We start from the raw sequence: 22,813 nt of genomic DNA, 5'->3' as shown, positions 1-22,813 counted from the left end.
TAGGCATCAGTATAGAAGCTCAAACATTGCAGCCTACTTTTTACTGCACATTTGCATGAACTACTCTCTATACTAGTGTCTCAGAATTCAGAATACATTCCAACTATTTCTATTCATCATCCAGACTTCGAATTGCACCCAGCTCTGGAGCATGCATTTGGCTCATGAAGCTTCAAAAACATCATTTGAAGTTCAGAAAGAAAATTAATTTTAAATAAAAGTTACACATCTTTGTACTTCTATATATGTCAGACTGTACAATAATTTGGAAATCAAACTTGAGTTCTCTTTAAAACTATTTCCAATTTGCATTTTCTTTCTAAACAGGAAGGGACTACTGACTGTGATTAACTTAGGTCTTCAGTTACTAAGGTTGACTACCATGCAGGTATAAGCACCTTGCAGAACAGAGCATTAAAAAAAACCCACCAAAGCAAACTACTCTTTGGGCAAGGGATATTTTTTCAAGTTTTCAAATCACCTGATGGGGGAGGGGGGGGAGTTGTTTTTTTTGTTAAATGTCTAGCATCAACAATGTCTTTCAAAACAGGTAAGTACTTGCCCTCATATACGCATATTATCTACATATTACAATGAATACTCATAATTGGCTTTTCACCTAAGCCAGATCTAAACCTGGATCTCCTTCTTCAGCACAGATCTTCAGTTCGGTCTAGTCTTAGTTTGCTTTGCTTATAAACACGGAAGTCATTTTAAGAACCTAATGCTTTGTAATGTTTAATATGTCTTTCAACTCTGCTTGATTAAATGAGAATAATGAACACGTTTAACTTTGAAAGCCTCAAATTCCATTTGGTAGTTCAGCAGAGAACAAAAGACTGGAAAGAACTGAATCCAGACGAACTGATCAGCCTGCTTACTGTATGTACTTCATTTCTGTTAAAAGCACTGCAAAAAATATTTCGTAGAGCTGTGGGCACAGAACACTAACCAGTTCAACTTCTCTCCCCAATTTCAGACTGTATACCACGGAGGCCCTGACTCAGTTGCGGAAGCTGCAGTGATCCCTTAACTTACACTGAAACATATGCTGTTAAAAGATCCAAATTTATGGCAGTCCCAGTTCTTTGTAGAAAATCATGCACTGTATTGTACTGTGAAGAAACAGAAGAAGCTTCAAATTCTGATAAAACTAAGAGCAACTGCTCTGGTTATATAGGAAAGGCCTCAGGCTCCCACTTTTAGGTCCTAGTGCTTAATTATCTTTCTCTGTTTGCAGGGATGCTGTAGCTAGTGCTACTGCTGTAACTGGCTGAGCAATGCCGTGAAGCTGCATCTTGGCCAGTTTCTTTTGCTCACATTCTGTTACCAACCGATTCAACTCTGCTGCACTGTATCCAATGAGAGTTTTCAAGTCGCAGACAAATTTGTAGACAAACCTCTTGCCTTGCACTTTGCAGATCATGTCTCCATCATAGTAATATCTGTAAAAAGAAAAAAAAAACAAGTTTTCAGCATCTCTAACTTCCATACACAGTCACTTACTTAGCGACACTTGGACACTAAAACATGAATCCTTTGCACATCAATATTCTCATGTGATTTCATATACTGAGATAACATTTAGGCTTTTTTTTTTCTCCCATAAGAAAAGGGAAGAAGGTTGAAAGTTTTCCCTGCACCTTGATATGTTAGGTGGAAACAAACCACAATAATTATATTATAAACTGTAGAAAGCACCAAGACCATTTTTAAACTGGAGAAATTCAGAACAGATTACAGGGATAAGGGGGTAAAGTTTATATAGCGCTTTGCCTTAATAAGAAAATGTTATCTCCTCCCTCGTTATTGTCCTTTGCCTTCTTTATTCACCTCTGCTTTTCCGAGACAAACTGTTTATGTTGGAAACAGCTTGAAAATTAGCACTGTGGTTTTTACACTACTAAAAACAAGTGAGAGAGTGACTTTTAAAGACAGAACTATAAAAGCACACTTTTTTTTTATAGTTAATACTTGCTAAACATCCTCTGCTTTTACTTACAACTAAAAATCATTTCTCTAACTATGAACACTTTTTACCTTATGTCACAGAAGAATTATCGCACTGAACAGAGATGCGGAAAAGATAACATAAACCCTATATGACTCATTGTACTCAAGAGACATTACAGTATAAGTATTTGATTAATACCAATAAAATAAAGAAGCCAGCATTTACAGTTTTGTTGCTGTTCTTGTCTGACTGCAGGGATTAATTGAATGCACATTTTATTTCTCATTAGGAAAACCTAAGTGGTTAGGACATAACTTGGACTTGATGAGCTTAACAAACCTGTGATAAATTTGAAAAAAACCAACCAAACAAACACAAAAAAAAACACAATTTAGTTTCCTCAAAACCATCACCCAGATGTTGTATAAGATAGCTCAGATTTCTTGACTGCCTAAAACTCAACCCTCTGAGTGACATGCTGGAACAGTAAAGATATTTCTCATTTACCATCAAAATCGAGTCAAGTAAAAGACTAACTTTAGTTTCCGAGGTCTAGGGGAAAGTAGGTAAGTTACTAAGAAAGCAACTATATTTTTTTGGACACTTCAAGTTCAGTATTTATGCAAAGGGCCAAAACCACTCAAGATTCCCACATCTCGTGATAGAAACAATCCGATTAGAATTGAAGCTATACGATATATGTATCTCCTATATATATTAGTATTATGTTGAATTAGTATTACATAATATATTAGTATTATGTTGAATACACTTCTGGTTACAGCATTTGCCTATTCAAAACCACAAACAAAGAGCTAAAATACCCATGCAAGTTTAGAAATTCTTAGTTGTTGGATCTTTTGGAGTTGCACGAGCACTTTGTTTCAGAATAATAGAGGAGATGAATTCTTTCTCTTCAAGTCTCACTTCCCTACTGGGTAATTAAGCAGATGCTGATTTTAGAACATTCACCAACTTGTATGTAACAAAAAAAGCTGCTATTCCTTTTTTTCAGGAAGATACTGCCTGATTTTCCTGCAGCTGGGCAGAAAATTTAGCACATTTAATAATATCAACATCATTTCTGGTACTAATCAAAACTGACATAATGATTTCAGTACATTAGTAAACAAAACATATTACCATTTTTGTTTTAATAAAAGTTTGGCTTGACAACAGTGTTTATCTCAGTAGTAGTAAGAGGCATTAAATATCCCTTCAGACATTCAAGTGTTAGAAAACATGTCAATATTGATGCAGCTGCCAAAATGGCAAAACTTTGTGGAATGTGATTTTTGTAATTCTGACTGAAATATAAATGCAAAACTTCTCTAATAGTGATTTATGCAAATTACTATGCAGACATCTGTTTAATATCCCAGCGATAAGAGCATTATCCCAGAGTTCTTCAGCTGCCTTTGAGATCTTCTGCATAGTTTGTTGACAAAACCCCAAAACCATTAGCATCGTTTATACGATCTGATGTTCCAGAAAGTTTTCATGTATACCTTCAGTGCATAAATGAATAGATTCAGAAAAGCAAGCAGGAAATATGGGAATGGTATTGGAATGATAGAGGCTGGGGACTGTCTGTCTGGGGAGCAGCTCTACCTACCAGGGGAAAGGCCCTGGGCACCTGCACTGACTGCAAGCTGAGCACGGACCAGCAGCATGTCCTGGCGGTGGAAACTGCCCAAAGTGGCCTGGGCTGCACAAATAAAAGTGCGGCTAAGAGGTGAAGGGAAGTCACTACCCTTCAGCTGGCACTCATGAGAGCATATCTAGAATACCACGTTCGGTTTTCAGTTACCCAGTACAAGAAAAACAGACAAACTGAAGCAAGTTCTGTCAAGGGCTCTTGTGATAGTTGGGGCTGGAACACTTCCACTGCAAAAAGGTTGGAGGAACGGGGCTATTTAGCTCAGAGATGGCTTCAAAGGGACCTACCAGTTAGACAGGTCCCAATACCTACAGAGAGGTCACTGAGAAGAAAAAGCCACACTCCTCATAATGGCACACAGCAGAAGGACAAGAAAAAACAGAAAAAGAACAGCATAAACTGAAACAGGAGAGGTTGAGACTGGATATGAGGACTTTTTCCCCTGGAGGACAGGCAAGTAGTGGGAGAGGTTGCCGAGTGAGGTTGTGGAGGCTTGTGGAGGATTCCAGATCTACCCAGAAATAGGCCCTGAGCAGCCTTGTGCCAGGTTGGACTGCAAGCCTCCTGATGCCCTTCCCAGTCACAGGATTCTGTGATCCTATGAAAAAAGTAATGCTCTAATTTAAAATATAAATATTAAGATTGCAAGGACGGCCATACAAGTGCAGACTTAAGATCTACCTAGAAAAGAATAATTACTCCAATGAACCAAAAGCAAATGCCTAAGGAAAAGCATGAAAGTAGAGAAGACATATAATAATGCTCTTCCTTGCTTTCAAAGACCTGGGGCTCAAGAACTTCTAGGAGTTCCACCTTTCTGTATTTAATACACCTCAAGGTTTTTGTTGTTGTTGTTGTTTTTTTTTTTTTTATTAATTTGTCCTCCTGCCTCAAACTCATACAATCATTTAGACATCCACAATAACGCGCCTAAAGGAGTTAAAAGACAAATAAAAGGTATAGGCTATATATTTGCTGCTTGTCAATTTCTTTTCAGGCCTCCTGTTCACGTAAATGAGATAGGCAGCAGTCATTCTTTATAAAACCATGAATGGCATAGTCAGTAGCTTCCAACCTCCCCCAGTATTAACATCATTTCTTACAGAGGTATATTTAAAGAGAATTTGATATTTTTTAAACAACGATAGATGAGTTTACTTCCTTCTAGAAGAATAATGTAGCCAAAAGTGTAAATAATTAAAAGTAAATCTTGGATCTGACTTCAACCGATATACAACTTTACTCATATAAAGAGATTTCTTAAAACTGCTTCAATATTTATTGCTTAATGCCGCAAATACCTTTCTTGAAAACTGATCAAGAGAAATAGATTTAGCCATATCTGAATACAAAACTCAATCTTAACAATTTAAGAGAATTTGGATGAATTTTCCAATGCTTCCAGAGACCAAATTAACTGGGAAAAAGGTATAAAATTCATCTATTTGCGTTCTTCCCCACTCCCCAGCTACATTGTCTACAGTGATTCAGAAATACAAATTATTTTTGCCAATGTCAAACTACAGAAATCACAATGGAATGAAGACAGCCCGAAACAAATCATTACAGAAGAATATCTGCTTTATACCATAACACAAGCAAGAGGAACATGAACAAGTAAACTGCAAAATATAAATCAATAATTCAGAGTATTCACATATTATGCATCTTTCCGCATTAATGAGCATAGTTTGGCATGCTAGTGAAAGCATAAATGCTGAAGATGCATCAAAAAAATAAATATATTTGTAAGCTGCACAAATTGACTGTCATGTCAGAGTTCAATAATCTTGAAAAAAAGTTTTCAAATGTTCAAGAAATTATTGCACTAGCTGCTACAAAGAAAAGTATGATCTAATAGGAAGGAGTATCTTCAAAGGATCTGTTTATCCCCTTACTTAAAAAAAAACGTATCCAAGACTTGCATTATGATACTTGGAGAAACAGTAGTCAAGAGGAAACAAAACATTTTAGACCTGATCAGTTTCTAAAGTTTCTTACCTCAAAGCCCGACTAAGCTTCTCATAGTTCATTGTGGGTTTGTTTTTGCGCTGACCCCATTTTTGTGCAACCAGTTCAGGTTGGTTCAATTTAAACTCTCCTTCATCACCAACCCAAGAAATACAGTCCCGAGCATCCTTGTCAGTGAGAAGTTCTAATAAAAACTGCCACAACTGGATCTGGCCATTGTTTCCTGTTGAAAGAGGGATAACAAGATCCATTTCAAGTAGTACTTTTTATGTTCCCATCAAGGCTAAAAGTTTTCAACCAACATATTAAAGCAAATAAGCACAAAACGTATGATGGAAGGAAAATTTCTTCTCCTCTACAATAAAAACACCACAATACTTCCTTGCAAAGTCACCAATATTAGTCTATGCAAAAGAAACTGAGTATTATGCAAAACAAGACTTCTCATATACTTGTTTCTATAACTTAGGGAAAAAAATATTATGAAAACAAAAGTGACAAATAGTCATTTAGGCACACATCCGTCCCTGAAATAGAACAGATTTAGCACAGTGTTTATTCCTCTTCAGGCATACATACAAATACATATATTTTTTTCCAATGATCGTTTATTCTCTAACTTTCTACGTGACATATTAGCGATAGGAAAACAAAAAATACCCACGAACCACAGCTTAAGTCAATATAACATCCTTCGCGTACAATCACTACTTTTCTTTTTAACTCAAGTATATGCAATTAAATTTCTGAATTCTCAATGAGATATAGATAGCGGACCTAATGCCTAAAAGAAGAAACCCAGAGTGTTTCCCACTGATGTAAGATGATAAATTCTGGGCCTAAAAATTGTGAACAACAAAATAGACTTCCAAATAGACTTTCTCAAAAAAAATTTAAAAAAGGCTAAAAAAAGAAAAAAAAGAAAAGGATTTAACAGATCTGCAGCAGTGGAGAGAATCAAAGCAAAAATGATAGCAAGAAACAAGAATTACATGATTTATTAATGATCAAAGGGTATATACGAATACCAGTAATTCTGAAAATAAACTATAGATTTAGCTTGCCATTTTCTAAAAGGTGCATTCACTTAACAGAACAGACATCTGAAGCTTGCTAGATTCTGAGGCCATCAAAAAGGAGGAAGGTCAGAGCTGGACAGGGGGAGGCAAACAGATCAAGCAGTAGCTAGGCTAGGTTTCTGCAACATACAGTTTATTTTCTCCCCTTTCTACAAATGGAAGGTGGAAAAGTTAAATGCTGGAGTAAGTGCCATGCAATGGTTTGAGAGGACAGACCGTTAAGCTACAGGAAGAGAAACAATTGTGGGCATTTTATTTACTATGGCTAGCTCTATCTGCTCCATGTCAGGAAGATTCAAAAGCTGTGGGACCACATTAACAGCGCCTGTTAGAGCTAACGAACCTGCCAGGTTTGCATGTGCTTGAGATGTTTTGTAGGTAACAGTCTCTTTTTTGTATCTATATGGATTTTTCTACAAACATTATAACCAAAGTGACAAGGATGCATCCTACAAAACTATAATTCAAATTAATGAGCGTTTAGCTCATTTGCATTTAAAAATAACGTAGACAATACCTGTTCTGTTCCCAGGGGAACTTCTATCTTCCCCAGAGATCCTTGGAGCTCTCTGTACTTTAGCTGCCTTTGCACTGCTGTTTATTACTTTAATGGTGGTCGGGGTTGCAGGCTGTACAGATGCTGGAATAATCTGCACAGCTGTAAAGCAGAAAACATTGCAGAACATCAATTATAAATTGCTGACAAAGAAACGTCAGATACATAGACATGTATTATTTATTATCTACATTATAATATTAGGAGCTAGGTTTTTTTTCCATTGTTAAAAAGATACATGCTGTATAAATCACAATGCGAAGAATTAAAAAAAAAATCCACTTACAGTGGAAACTCTGGGTTTAGAGTTGTAGTAAAGATGCTACATTGTAAATATAACATTATAGATGTGTCCATTAAAAAAACTCATGTCTTTAATTTAAATTTTATGCTGTTCCCATATGAATTACCTTAATGCAATCTTCTCTACAGTCACTGTGCAATCCTTCACATTTGCTATTCAAACAGCAATGAAATAACCTGCTATGGCAATGGTGTAAGAAGACTCAAATGCCCCATCTTAGGTGGACAAACCCAGGACACAAACCCAGGAGAGAATACATAGTCCATCTATTTAATATGTAAGCTGCTTACAAGTCTTCTGAAAACTGATCAATTTTAATAATTGATGACACTGTATTACAACTAGAAGAAAATTTCAAATATTTTTTTCCTTGTATTGCTCTCCAAACAAGTCCTCTCTTTCATACACTTTCAATTCTTTTTGGAAACGCTTTATTTTGAAATCAAAATTGATAAATTTTAATTTATCAATTCAGTAATGCAATATATAACCTAAAATACCAAAACTTCTCAAGTCCTCAAATATGTATCCCTAGACCAGAAATCCTACCGTCCAAAATAGGTTAGAAACTTCCATAGTTCACGTCATACAACATCTTTCAGCCAGTAACAAAACATTGAGAAACCAAAAATTTTGCTTTTTAGTTTGATGAGGGGAGAAGGGGGGTGTATTTTAAAGAAAACTACTCTCTTCAGTGATTTTCTGACTGTTGTACCATTATGGTGTGGAACCAAAGCATAGTGCCAAACTTGCAAATGGTTAATTGTATAAACTAACTGCTGGCAGAAATACTTACGCTGATCAATAGTAACAGTTGCTATTTCTCCAGAGTGTTCTTGGCTAGCCAACACATCTGCAGATCAGAAAGAATAGTTAAATTCTTATTCAACCCACAAACTTCAAGTCTACCTTCATCTTCACTTGAATATCAAAAACTTTCATATTTCACAGAGGGAAAAAAAGCCAACACTTTGTATTAGTTTGCAGGAGACATGCACAGCTCATGGTCTTATATGTATGTGCAAACATTTAATGTTTGTTATTCAACTTTCAGAAATAAGTACGTCCATGATGAATTTCAAAATATCTTTTTCATTCTTCATCCCCTAAAGCCATTAGCTATTTAATGTAAATTGAGATTGAAATAGTTTATTCTGCCAAGTTATATTCAAGCATGGTAAATCTAAAAGCATATTAATGCACGTACAAATGCACTGCTTATCAGTCAGGCTGTGCACAGTCTAAGGATTTCATTGCCTATGCTTAATACTCTTCAATTCTATTTGAGACAGAGATGTACATTAAATAACTCACGATCAATATGTAATTATAAAACTGTTCAATTCAGGAGAAGCACGAATTAAGAATCTTACAAAAAAAAAAAAGACTCATCAGTCACTATTTCCTCCCTCCTAGTTATGAAGTTTAATGAAAAATGGGGAAACTGTTTAGTATGCAGACATGCTTTGTAACAGCAGACATTCTCAGTAATACCTCCTGTTATCTTTTGTTGATGCCCTCATTTATACTGCTAATATGAAGTGGAGAAAAAAGAGCTGCTCACAGCTCATTTCATTTTAAGCAAAAATAAAAGAGAAGGGGGAAAATGAATTAAGTAAAGTCAGTTACAGAAAAATATCCCATACACTTTCGAAGAAGTTCCAAATGACTCCAGAGAATTTCTCCACGTGGGACTCGCTGGAAGAAGTCTTCTTGAGTGAGGCTGCAGAGTTCACGCCCAGGAATGCTGAGTGCATTAAGGTCAATGTCTGACATGCTGAACTCCTTCATCACCCACACCACCCAGTGGAGCACCTGGTCTGTTGACCACTGCACAGGGTCTGGAAAAAAAGAGGGAAATGAAACTGAAATACATCCCATTGCATAGCACACAGTTCCTCAGCACTGAGGGTACAGAGGCAGTCCTTACTGTAATTCACAAGAATGAAATACACATGGCTATCGACCCACTGGGTTCAAACAAGAGTAACCTAGCGCTTTTTTTTTCCATGGGACCATCTCTGAAGACCTTTTTCAACCTTTATGTAGGTGTTTCTTGTTATCTTCCTTTTTTTTTTTTTTTTTTAAATTAAAGGGCCTGCTTCTACACCAGTCAGTGCTTATATTCAGTCAAAGTCCTGTGATGGTATGTTTTCAATTACAAAATAACTTCCATAAAAGTAAATATGTAACATCAAGGAGAGACATGGTTATCATGACTCAATCTGACTGGGTAGAAAGTTGACTACCCTTAAAGTGCTGATGGAGTGGTGTGGCTTGGTGGACAGATGGAAGGGATGAAAAAAGGGATTTTCTTTAGCAAAAGCTTCTACATCAGAACTACACATGACATTCCTCAAAACACAAAATGACATGTTTTCTTTTTTCCACGGGTCTTCAGTTTCAAAAGAAGATTAGGTGTCTCTCATATCAGGATGGTCCTCCTCCAATACATTGATCTGCTTGGGATTACAATTAAATATTAAGTTCTAAACTCATTCAACATTATTCCAGTTCCTATACTATGTAAAATCACAGTACTTTTGTTCAAGACACTGGAGAGCTACATGTCCTGCAAAGTCCCGTGACTTCACTGGAATTTTTAAACACTTTCAAGCACCCTCCTTTTCAAACACACTCTAGTTCTGCAAGTCTGCTTACAGAGTACAATTCAGCTTCAGACATGTGTGAAGAGCTTTATCACTAACATACACATTTTTAAGGAGAAGGAAGAAAGACTGCTTTCTGAAAACTGCAACAACAAGAAGGTTCTGGAGCAAAAAGCATCATTTTAGTCAAAGTATTTGAAGCTTTGATGATGATTCTCTTTAGCTTTCTCCTGTGCAGAGGTATTTGTATTGCACTTACCCACACCATAACAAGCCTCCTCGGAGGTACCAGAACACTTTAATTACATAAGTAAAGTTAATTATCATTTATGAAAAATACATGCAACCCCCCCCCCTCCCCAAATATAACCTCCCCCCCAGATATAAAACCAACAAACCCCAGTAGAACCACCCCCTACCCAAACATATGCCCACCTCACAATCAAACATTATTACCATAGGGTATCCCAAGGCGCTCCTGCTCCTTTCTGTAGCCTTCCAGTGCTGCGGCCCATCGTGTCACCTGTTCGGACGTCTCATCTGAAATTGTTGTGATGTGTTTTGTTCCATCTAAGGTTATCACTTGAGCTTCCTCAACAAGGTGAGCTTCAGCCTCCGCATGATGAGCATCTGGATCAATCACTACCTCCACAGTTTCCACAGGCTTCACAATTTCAAGGATATTTAACTTGGGCTCTATCCCTAGGTGTAGATAGAACAAACAATACGATAATAATGCAAATATAACAAAAATTGTTTTAAAGCTTTGCAATTAGTAAGTGTTAGAACCCTTATGAAAGAAGCGTGATTGAAAATAATGATCACCGTATTTCTGCAAGTCTCCTAAATGAGAATTATGTAGTCCATTATACAGAATATAAAGCAAATATAAAGCTGTCCCTCTTTTCTCCTCTGGTATTACAGTTTCATCTTTTTTCATAATTCTGTATGGATGAGCATGTGGGCATATACATAAAAATTTGTGTTTTTTAAGAAACATATGGGGCCAAAACCAACCAACCCAACCCCCTAAACGAACAAAAAAACACGAGCATCTGCTTCCTTCCCCCCACCAACAGGTATTACTTTCAACCTTCACAGTACTTCCCCACCATCTACATAAGTGTTAACATTTTCTCTCAAAGTGTCCTGCAGGAAGCAGCGCATTCGACAGCAAGTTAAAAGAAAATGTAAAAAAATCTTCCAATTTTTAGTTTTATCATTTTATTCATTTTTGTTTTAGTTCTGTCACTTAAGAAGTTTGACTGCAGAGTTGGAAGATATGCCTGCACTCTGCAACAAAGATCTCACTCAGTAATGCCACTAATGCTTTGTATCACCATCCCCTCTGTGGTCTCCCAAGAATGCATTTTGTCCAACCTCTACACAACATCAGAAATTTGGTGAGGTACAAGATTTTACCCATCATAATATGCTGAACTAGTTTCTTTTCATTTTTCTGATGTATCATTTCCATGATAACAACAAAAACAAATGCACTTCTTTAGCAGATTTACATCAAACATGTCTGCACATTCCTTCACCACTTCCAGGGGTGTGTGGATCTGTAAAACTCTATTTTATTGTTTTATTTTGACTTTAAAGACATTGACTAGAGTTAGGCAGTTGACGAGGAGGATTCACAGAACACCACACTGTTAGGATAACCTCAGCATTTTGTGCCATGAGGTACTACTTTGTGTCCCTCCCAATTGATACTAAAGCTTAATGTGACATGTTGATTCTGTATGTGACACTGCCTTAAAATCTAAAACCACAATTTACTGTTTGTAAAGAAGAATAAATGGAACACTTACCCATAGTGTAGGTGAGAACAAACTAAATCTTTTTGATAAGTATAGACTTTAACAGCAATTTAACTTGAGACAAATGTTAGAAGGGGAAAACTACAAAGACCGTAAGTACATCTTATTCAGCTGCAAGGTTTAATGAAAACTTGTGAAGACATACAAAGTCAGTTATATTGCCCCCCCCCCCCGCTTTAACCCTACGCCACTTGGGGTAAAACCATAGTTTTGCTGTTAAAATGACTGTCTGGAGCGTTTCATTGTGCTCATGAACATTAAATGTACTTTCTTCTCCCACTGCGTGATTTTAGATTCAAAATCAACTGAGAAAATGACAATTAGAAAACATGGTACTTTTTGGTACTCTGATTCAAGAAAAGGTTTATTTTTCTCCTTTATCAGAAAGTTACTGTGGATGCAAGACAAATACTATCCTCTGTAGTAAAGGAATGAGGTACTCCTCCTCTTGGTGATTTGATCGTCACATTCTGAAAAAACTGACAACTGTGGTGCTGACAACCTTGCTGTCTTTTACCTGTTATTTGCCAAGATAGATTTTGTTCATAGTGCTGCCAATTCAGCATCTTTTCCAAGCACTAAAATAGCTTAAGAAAAGTCTCTGTAAGTATGATAAACTTCTGGTACTATTCCTCTATAAACCTAATTAAAACAGTACAATAATCTCTGCTGAAAAATACTGTTTCTCCTTTAAAGAAATTCATTTTAAGTGTATTTAAAACATGGACCCACACGCTGAGCAGTCTACCCTGAAGTGACACTCAAACTTAAAGCTCCTTATTATATTTACTACTTATGAATGTACTTTTAACTATATAGAAATAACTTATTATTTCAAATCATTTTTTGCAGGCCTACTTCTGCTTTTGATTACCAGACTGCAAATATCAGAGCTACTCTGTTTTAATGTTTATGCAACAGATTAATACCAAAAAGTTCTAAGGCCCAGCGAAGCAAAGAAAATAAATTAACAGGTACAACATACAGCAATATGAAATTAAGGAAGTGAAAATAGACGTACACAACCGGTAAGCGATGGATTAGATGAAGAAACAAACATGAACATAAAGCAAACAAGGACCTCACTTAGGACAGTAAGTGTTTAAAGTAGGCCATCTAAGCTTAAGGTTCAGCACAGGCTTGTTTGAAAGTCAGATAGAAGCGGGTACGGGAAACATTAAGGGTTACGGTTCTATTTTTGATCTTCAAAAGAGAAGAAAAAGCTTCAAGAGAGGAACAGTTCACTATTGCTCCACAAAATGTCCCTGTCTGTCAAGTAACTACATGTCGAAAGAACTGTGAATCTACTGCTTTATCCACAATACAAACATGGAGATCAGTGATAAATCTCTGTAGAGGAATCGGCTTAGAAGTGTTGTGAAGTAACAGTATGCCATGTAATCTAATGCAACATGAGATCAGAATGAATTCACTGGTTTTGTCTGCATGTTTTCAGATCTCTCCCTTTATCAGCGTTATAAGAAAATACGTCCAGTCTTTATGTCTTGTCTTCTGTGGACAGCATGTAAATTGTGGGACACAATGGTATAGAATGTCACATCTCAGAAGTATAAATTGGTTGAAAAACACAAGAATTCAAGGAGTTCAGCTATCAAGACGTCTAAATGTTGCCTCCAGTACAAGCCCCTTCACTGCAAACTAGGGTAGAACTGATCTGCAGGCAACCTGGTTTAGTTCTCTAAATGCCTGGTATTAACCACAGCCAGGGAGAGGGCATTAGCCAAACTGCACCTTTAAACTAAATCAGCACGGTTCACACTACACTTATGAATCCTTCTTTTTCATACTAAAAATAATAGAAGTCCAGTTATTGCTAAAACAGTTTAGAAAACATGGTCACATGAGGAGTTACACACTTAAAACAGGACTTAGTCTTCAGGTACCTAAATGCACAGGACCTCCCATCCTCATCACTGCTTAGTCCCAAATCTCTGTAAATAGAGCACAGCTACGTGCATACACTTGCTCAGAAATTCTGAGAGCAGCTGGACACTAACTTCTTACGTCAAGCATTCAGAAAGTCTGTGGAGCAGCATCTGTTCAGAAAGATGTTAATCTTGCAGGTGTGCTTTGGGCATATGTAAAAGAATTGGGCTCAACACAAAGAGCAGCTAGAGATACTTTCATTCACAAATACTCCCTTGACCTGTTCAAGTTTGTACTTGGTATGCGAACAATTCGAATGCCAGGTTAACTGAACTACCTGTTTGTATACCTTGCAAACAAGAAACAAAGCAAAACAGTATTGCCCAGATACATAATACAGGTCTCTCTTCTCTTGTTGCTTAAACCAATCTGACAGATTGCCATTCCCTGCTGCCACTGTAACTCCTTCGATCTTAGGACGTGTGCCCCACAGATCATCTCTGAGCAACAAGTGTGATGAGTACTCCTATTCCACCTTGCCTCTACTCTGGTGATTAAGGAGGTAGAAAACGCAAGAAAAATTTCACCCTACACCATACCAAGCACTGGAATTCACCACCTTTTTCCCCCCTTTTCTCCTCCTTTCCTTTCCAAAAAAAAAAGGGGGGGGGGGGGGGAAGAAGGGGAGTAATAAGCAAAATAAAAGGTCAGAATCGATTTTAGCATATCTCAAGAAAAAACACCAATCAACCTTTACAGTTTAAGGTTGGCAAAATGTTAATCTGATATTATCCACAGTCAGACAAGCAGGAGAAATCCTTGATCTGGTATTACTTGTGTCTACATAAAAAAAAGGCAAAAATATTCTATATGGAGGCCTTCAAAATTAAAGATTCTTTCATATTCTTTGATATATGATGCAACGCGGTTACTTATCTCTCCATAGACTTGCAAGAGGCTTACTTGACAGAAGAACAGAACAGGGCTACGCTCAAAAATAGCTGTTCCCACAATTGTAGGAAAACCACATACATCTCCATTCTTCAAACTAGGAGAAAGTAGTTAAAACAAGGTGGAATGAAAGAATGGCCTTTTTAGTAAAAAGATTAAACAGGTGAAGTAAAAAAAAAAGCACAACCTTAAACATTATGCAGTAGCGGCAATGCCAATCTACTAAGTGCACTGCAACCTTTTTGCATTTATGCTAATATTTCATCTGCCATAACTTATTATACGATATCTTTGTATGAAATACTACAGAAGAGCTACAACAGACTAGATTCCAGTTGGTGTTTATTTCTCTGAATTTACAGATGTGTAACCGAAATCTGATAAAACACGTGAACTGACATAACAGCTTGTCTCTTAAGAAATATGAGTCCACTCCAGAGCAAGGATTAACATCAGTGAATATCACTAGCTTAATTCTATAAATGACACAAGCTGGGGGAAAATAAATAAATAGCCAAAAAAATTTTTCAGTGAGACCTCATTTGTAGAGCAGAAGACAAATACAGGAATGGCACAAGAATTGTTTTTTTCCCCTCTAGCTCAAAGGGACACTGCAGTCAGAGTAACAAGTTCATCTCCTCTACATTACTTATATCCATGCTGTTTATTTTGTCATTTTCTGCTATGCTTAACCATGTTCAACAGGCAGATTTCTTAAAAGTTGCTCACATATCAAGTATCATGACCTGAAAAGCAACATTGAGGACTGTTCCGATGTTATACAAAAGTTCTTAATACTAAGATGTTGCTTTTAACAAGGGGAAAAAAAAAAAAAAGCTCCTTTAGCTATATGGTCATGCACCTCAAGTTTATGTTAAAATAAAAAAAGAAAGCACAAGAAGAAAATAGAAGCTAGTAGTGAAGATACGTATCACCTGCATCCTTCTGAAATTGGAAGGCTGAGCACTGCATACTACAAGCTACTGGACTTGAATTAAGAGCAGTTATTCTAATACAATAACTGAAGAATATTTCTATTTATTTTTAAAACAAAGAAACAAGAAAGATACTGCAATCCCTTTTACATATGGGGAACTGAAGATTCAATCTAGCACTTGACACCTGACACTTAGCATTAAATGCAAATCCTCAGTCCTACCGAACACTGTTTAAGTACAGTTTAAACAGACAGACTTTCTTCTGTCTCATCTGTGCTGAAGTAACAACAAAACAAAATGTGATCCCCAAATTTTGCTAATGTACTCTGATGCCATTAATTCGAGAACAGATAATCAAAGATACCCTACTGCAATAGGAACTTGTTTCCACTGATGACTTGAAAATACAAGAACATCCACAGCTGTTTCCCAGAGCCCAATATGGACACTGTTCTCCGCAAGTGGTGGCAGTCCTTCGACCCAGGCACATTGAGGGGGCAAAGGAGAAGAACAAGACACAAAGAACACAGGACACAAAGAACAGTAAAGCTACTAATTGCTGGGGATTCAACAACGGGAAATCCTGGTGCAATTGGTGCTACAAACAGCTAGAGACATGCATCAACAGATACCTACCAACCTGGTAAATGCCCCTCCGTCTTAGTGGTTTACCCCAAGCTCCCATCCAAAGAAAACAGCTGATAGTGATCCTAGCCTTTCATACTCATTTTCAGTTAACTACATATACTCTCAATCTAATAATTCACAAGACACACGAGCTTGTACTCTTCACAGAGATGACACCATTGCCTACCTAGATGAAAATCCTTTGCTTGCTTAGATACTTTGTCTGATATGACTAACTACTAACCTTTAATGAAAGTCTTATACCTTAGGTAATGATAGCTATTTGATCCATATATTTTGCTTTGAAATTGATACAAAGTTTCCTAAGACATTTTGCATGGAATCAGTTCATGACATTTATTTTAATTATTTCTACATATGGCCACAGTACACAATGAAAAAGACATTCTGAAAATATATTACCATCAATTTGCAACTAGAAAGAGTAGAGAATTGGGTCTGCTCACAAGCACTCCTACAGTATTAACCAGTCTGTAACACAGACAAATGTAACTGCTTACCTTGCCTAGATATTACTTGCACACTGAGCTGTACCGTTCCATCTGTTTTTACTCCTTGATCAAAAAGGCTTCGATCTGGGTCCAGCTTAATAAAAGCAAACAAACAAACAAAAGTATTAATCTTAATGTTATAACAAACTCTTATTCAGTTAAACCTTGGGCAGTTATACTGTCTAATATATGGTGATGCTTGTAGAAATAGGTGGGCAGGGAATTTTTTCAAATATTGTGCTGTCTATGCACCTGACTACCATAAAAATCTTCCTGCTTTATTCAGATTCAAAACAAGATTAGACTCTCAGATGTTCAGACAGCAACAAATGATGTGGGCTACATCAAGTCTTTGCTTATACAGGTATTGTCATTGCCCTCACTCAACTTTCACTTAGTGCCTTTTTTTCTTTTTAGGTTATATTATAAAATATAAGCCCCCAAAGTTTTTTTGATGTTATTAGCATGAATTAGCATGATGATATGAATTAGCATGTACATATTAAATGATTTGGTGATAAGGAAGCTGACATAAAATTAAACGCTATATTGCAATGTACAAAATTAAGTGTGAATTCTGTGAACAGCGGAAGAAGAGGACAAAGTAAAATGTTTCTCTGGTAAGAGTTGAAATCTGCCATAACCTTTCAGTTTACCTGGATATCTTGCAAGCAAATTTCATGTGCATCCAAGGAACACTGCAACCTGGGTTCCAACAACTTCTTAAGATTTCCAATTGGTTCATTGATATCAATAGCTTGACTCACGAATTCTGCTGTGGTGTAGGTTTGCTCAACGATGCTTAAGTACCAAAAGAAAACAATAAATCATTACCTATATGTTAACAAAGCTTGCACAATACAGACAGTATAGGATAGCTTAAAAAAAATAAAGGTAGAAATAAGCTACATAAAACAATGTAATATTTTGAAATCTTAATACCACACAAGGAAACTCCTAGTTTGGGTAGAGTGTAAATTGCCAAATTTGGTCCCATTGATTTTACAACTGTGTAAATCTTCCTTTGTTTTTTTTTTTTTAAAAAAAAAATCATGTCATGGTTCCAAAGCTAGGCTAAATTCTTTTCAAAACAGAGTTTTCAAGAACAAAGCTATGATTAATTGTACATTGTTAACCTGCATGTAGAGTAAAATAATTCTAGTACCTTGCGTAGTCTGTATTTAAAAGATCCATGTTAAAAAACAAATACAAAAACTTAACAGGTAGGGAACAAAGAAAATATCCCCTCTCATACAGAATAACCATCCACATTTTTTAACCAATCAGCATAAGGATAAGCTTAAGACCTACAAGAGATGCCAGAAAGAACTACAGCAACATGTAACCTTGAAGGAAACATTATTTAGATATCATGGTTGTCTTGCATTAAATTGATGACACTATTGGCATATGCATTCCGAAATAACAATTTACAGAGAGGAAATCTGAAAGTATATGGACACAGTCAGGTCATATGTAATAAAAATACACAAGGAGATCAGAATAAGGAAAAAATAATGAATGGTTTTGAAACAGTTCTCCAAAAAAGGTTCTTACAGAGCAGGTCATCTACCAGCCTCAGTTATTTCTTCCAAATGCATTAACTGCATCTCTGTATTTTCAAGAACAGTTGTGGAAATTAGGAGGGAAGCTCTCAGAAGAAAAAACTAGGCTGAGGTAACTACAGCAAAGTCGACTTTCATATCTACAGTTTACAGGGCCCTGTTAATAATACAGTCACAATATACAGCATATCATTTCTGCTCCTTTAAAAAAGGGATGCTGAATAACAGTAAAGCAATGGACTGGAGAAACTGAAAATTTTTCAGTACATGTAAACACACTCCTACAGACACAAAAGTCGCAGAAAGAAAGAGAACTATTAAGAACATAGGAAGAGATAAATAAAATGGTTTGGGATTTAGGCAATTAAGATTATAATAGAATGGGGGATGAGAGGCTGGAGTGCAGCCCTGCAGAAAGGGATTTGGAGGTTCTGGTTGATGGCACGTTGAATAGCAGTCAGCAGCTTGTCCTGGCAGCCAGGAAGGCCAACCGTACTCTGGGGTGCATCAGGCATGGCATGGCTAGCCGGTTGAGGGAAGAGATTGTCCTGCTCTGCTCTGTGCAGTTTTGCGACCCACAGTACAAAAAGGACATAAAACTATCAGAGAGTGTCCAAAGGAGGGCTACAAAGATGGTGAAGGGCCTGGAGGACAAGACATAGGAGCAGCTGAGGTCCCTTGGTTTGCTCAGCCCAGAGCAGAGCAGGCTGAGGGGAGGCCTCATGGCGGCCTGCAGCTCCCTCACGAGGGGAGCGGAGGGGCAGGCGCTGAGCTCTGCTCTCTGGGGACAGCGACAGGACCCGAGGGAACGGCGTGGGGCTGGGACAGGGGAGGGTCAGGGTGGGTGTTAGGGAAAGGTTCTGCACCCAGACGGTGGTCGGGCACTGGGACAGGCTGCTCAGGGCAGTGGTCACAGCACCACTTGAGCCTGCTGGAGCTCAAGGAGTGTTTGGATAACGCTCTCAGACACATGGTCTGATTTTTGGGTGGTCCTGTATGGAGCCAGGAGTTGGACTCAATGATCCTTTGTGGGTCTTTTCCAACTCAGAACATTCTACGATTCTATGAAAGCACTATACTGGTTTCCAATAGTGGCTACACTTCCACTTCAAGAAACCACCACTTAATTGCATAAGAAAAATTGAAGGGAGCACAAGCAAAATGACAAGCTTTGTATCCAGCAAGAAAGCTGAAAAACTATGGAAGTGATCAAGTGCAGAAATGTGGAGATGACAGCGATCCTGTTACTTCGGCCAGTTTCAAGTTACTTCTTTTTCCTAGCTAGAAACACTTGCACTTATTTCATAATCATGGCCACCTCTGAAGCATTACACAATACCTAATAATAAATCTGAATAACTGAACTTAGTGTGTGCAACCACAAATCTGAAATCAATAAAATAAACCAAATAAATAAATCATAGCCTAATGATCCCCCAAAAGTGAAGACAGTACCTACCTTTCTTCAGTGCATTCCTGTTTCTCAGTTCCATCAATTTCTATTTCTATCAGCTCTTCTGCATCTCTCTTAGTCATGGCTAAAACGTCTTGAAAACAGAGCTATGAACAGAAAAGATTTTTTTCATAAGTCATAGACAAACAAAACTAGACAATGTTTTGTGTACTATCCAAAATTTTTAAACCAAATACCTAGGCAGCTTTTTAAATATAAGAATTGACCTAAAAAAAAAAAAAAGAAAACCAAAACCTAATACAGATTTCACAAAGTATATGACAATACCCGTTTCTCATACGAATGTTCTGTGGGACAAATTCAGGACTCTAAACGGACATAAACACTAAGTGCAAAGCTTTGTTTCCTTGGAAGCATCCCTACTTACTGAATGCTTTTGGAATAAGCCAAAGAACTTTTTAAAGTTCTTTGAAAGTTAATGCATATTTTTATGCTATGTACTATCTTTGTCTTCACAACAGCTAGAAGAGGCTAGCAAGGTTTCAATCCTGGAATCATTCTTTCTGATGGGCTCATTTATCCCAAATCCAACTGTTAATTCGAGACTTTTAAATTCTTCTCAAAATGAATAGTGAATAAGTCATGCAGTTCTACAGAGGTTTAAAAAAAATTCAAACTGCACATCTTATCGTGCCCTTTGAAAACTATTACATAAAATTAATTTTGTTACCAGAAGAAATCAAGTGCTGTATCTGGTGTCAATCTGTAAGAAGCTATGAGGGCTAGACAGGAAGTAAACAGCACCTCATTAACATCTCACCACCAAAACCAGAATCTGTTCCACTCTCACATCTAGCTCTGTGAAAACCCCCTGAGCTGTAAGAGATGGGTTCACTGAACTTTCCATATCACCTAACTTTGTATATCATCCTCATGCTAAATGGGAAAGAATGAAACACCGTTTCTGAAGAATGTAGACAAGCTTAACCAAATCTCTGAAGGAACCGATGCTACAGGTGAGCTGGTCAACCCTTAAGATTTTTGGAAATTAACGTTTGAGCAAAGTACCTTACTGAAATCTCCCAGGGAAGCTAACTGGTACTACATACAAAACAAAACAAACAAACCTCTCATGTGTTAACAATCAAATTCGAAAAAAAAGAAGTAGAAATCCAAAACAACAGGAGTAAGTTTTTTTTTTGTGAGGAAGGCAGTTAACCAGCAAGGCCGCAAAAAGGGCTGGGCTATAATTTCTGCTCTTTGACATGTTCATGAGTTATTTATTAGGAATCTGAAGAACTCTTGAAAGAACTCAAGATCTTGAATGACTGATGAAAGAAAATATTCAAGATTGGTAAATGCAAAGTCATATGCATTGAGTAAATGTTACAGGAACCCTGTAACTGGAACTGTATAGAATTAGGTAATACATATTGGAGTCCCTGTGGACTGGACTCTGAATTGGCAGCTGGACTAGCAGCAGTTCACTCACTCTCCAAAGGCAGTTTGCCTTTTTATGTTATGCAGTTGCATCTTGCAGGCTATGCAACAGCCTAACTTCTACCCTGAGGAGGTAGAAAAGGTGAGCGCAGGCACAGACAGCAGGTAGAGGAAGAGGAAAAAAGATGGCTCCACTGAGCACAAATGCAAGAAAGGGAGATGGCAGGGTGGAAAGAGGAAGAATAACATTAACAAAATACGTGAAGTCATAGAACAATTTGGAGAAGACTAGCGGGGAAAATTATTCACTCTCTTAAAAGAGTGAATAATAGACTCCTGATAACATTACCAAGCAGCACGTTTAGAACAAAACAAACGTCTCACAAGAAGTCCAGTGAAACGTGTTGCTACAGGACTGTGCAGAGGCTGAAAGCACGCACGTGTTCAGATGGGACTACACAAATACACGCAGACCAGCTTGCCAGAAATAGCTACAAAGAAGAGAAGGCTATCATGCCAGGAGTCAGCTCAGAGACTCTCCACAAGAAAGATGCCCAGCTAGACATTAGTACGGCAACTGCCTAAATCACTAAAAAAATAGAAGCAACACACGCAAGAACCACTGCTTGCGTTACTTTATTTGAAAGCACTGATGGCATACATTGTCCTTGGTAAGCCTCCTGAGCCTTCTCTGAGGAATAATACAGAGTTCTCAAGTTCAATACAAGGGAACTCAAACAGCCTGGCTGGCTAGGAGGGTCAAAGTGGAAGCAATACTGCAGTAGTAGCACTTATTTGGAGGAATACACAAGGTGGTACTGGCAGCCTTCTGACTGCTGCAGTTCCGTTTGCGCTCCCCAGCCTGTAAGGCCGTGAGACCTACCCGTTACCAGGCCGGAACGCGTCCGCAGCGCCAGCCGCCGACCTGCGCCGAGACAAGGGCGGGCACCTGTTAGCAGCGGCTCTCCCGCTCCGACACGGCCCGGCGCCTTCCCCGGCTCGGCTTCCGCGGTCAGGGGCGAAGCTCCATTGTCCCGCCCGGGGCGGCCTCTCCTCTCCCGGCCCTGCAACGCCCGGTACGCCCGGTGAGCACACCGCCACGGCGGGGCGCGCACCCCACAGCCGCCGGAGCCCCCATGCACGGCCGGAGCCCCCCGGCGGAGGGCATCTGCGCTCGGCTCCGAGGGCACCGGGCGCCCCCAAACCCCCATCGCGCCCCCAACGCCCCGCTTCTCCTCCGTGTCCCGTCCCCCCCCACCACCACCCCGGCGCCGTTTGAACCCGAAACGGAAATGAGGCCGGCGGCACCGCGGAGAAACGGAAACAAAACACGGGGCGGCCCCCCGCGGCGCGGCACGGCTCGGGGCAGGCCGCCCTTACCCACCGCCGCTCCCCCGTGCCCGGCCCGGCCCGGCCCGGCCGCACGTTGCTGCCGCCGCCTCCTCGCCTCGGCTCCCCCCCGCCGGGTCCCGCCGCCCTGCGGAGGCCGCGGCGCGCGCTCGCGATTGGGCAGCGCGGGG

The 22,813-nt window shown here is 38.6% G+C and overlaps 1 protein-coding gene across 5 annotated transcripts; it reads right to left on the bottom strand.

Moving 5' to 3' along the window:
• Positions 1 to 502: 502 nt before the first annotated feature.
• On the bottom strand, positions 503 to 22,813 carry GABPA (GA binding protein transcription factor subunit alpha). Of its 5 annotated transcripts, none has more exons than XM_066977701.1 (11): positions 22,678 to 22,813; positions 22,177 to 22,357; positions 19,899 to 19,999; positions 17,531 to 17,675; positions 16,884 to 16,968; positions 10,590 to 10,835; positions 9,171 to 9,365; positions 8,321 to 8,377; positions 7,182 to 7,322; positions 5,616 to 5,808; positions 503 to 1,445 (listed from the first exon to the last, which is right to left on the bottom strand). In XM_066977701.1, exons 3-11 carry the CDS (start codon positions 19,973 to 19,975, stop codon positions 1,217 to 1,219), a joined length of 1,368 nt encoding a protein of 455 aa, XP_066833802.1. In that variant the 5' UTR covers positions 19,976 to 19,999; positions 22,177 to 22,357; positions 22,678 to 22,813; the 3' UTR covers positions 503 to 1,216. The 5 variants fall into 5 exon arrangements, with proteins under 5 accessions (XP_066833802.1, XP_066833818.1, XP_066833806.1 ...); XM_066977717.1 differs by having other exon boundaries at positions 22,243 to 22,357; XM_066977705.1 differs by having other exon boundaries at positions 22,674 to 22,809.

The sequence above is a fragment of the Anser cygnoides genome, chromosome 1, assembly GCF_040182565.1.
Source record: "Anser cygnoides isolate HZ-2024a breed goose chromosome 1, Taihu_goose_T2T_genome, whole genome shotgun sequence".
Lineage (NCBI taxonomy): Eukaryota > Metazoa > Chordata > Aves > Anseriformes > Anatidae > Anser > Anser cygnoides.
Note: the sequence above shows the minus strand (reverse complement) of the source record. Positions and strands in the feature narration are given on the sequence as shown.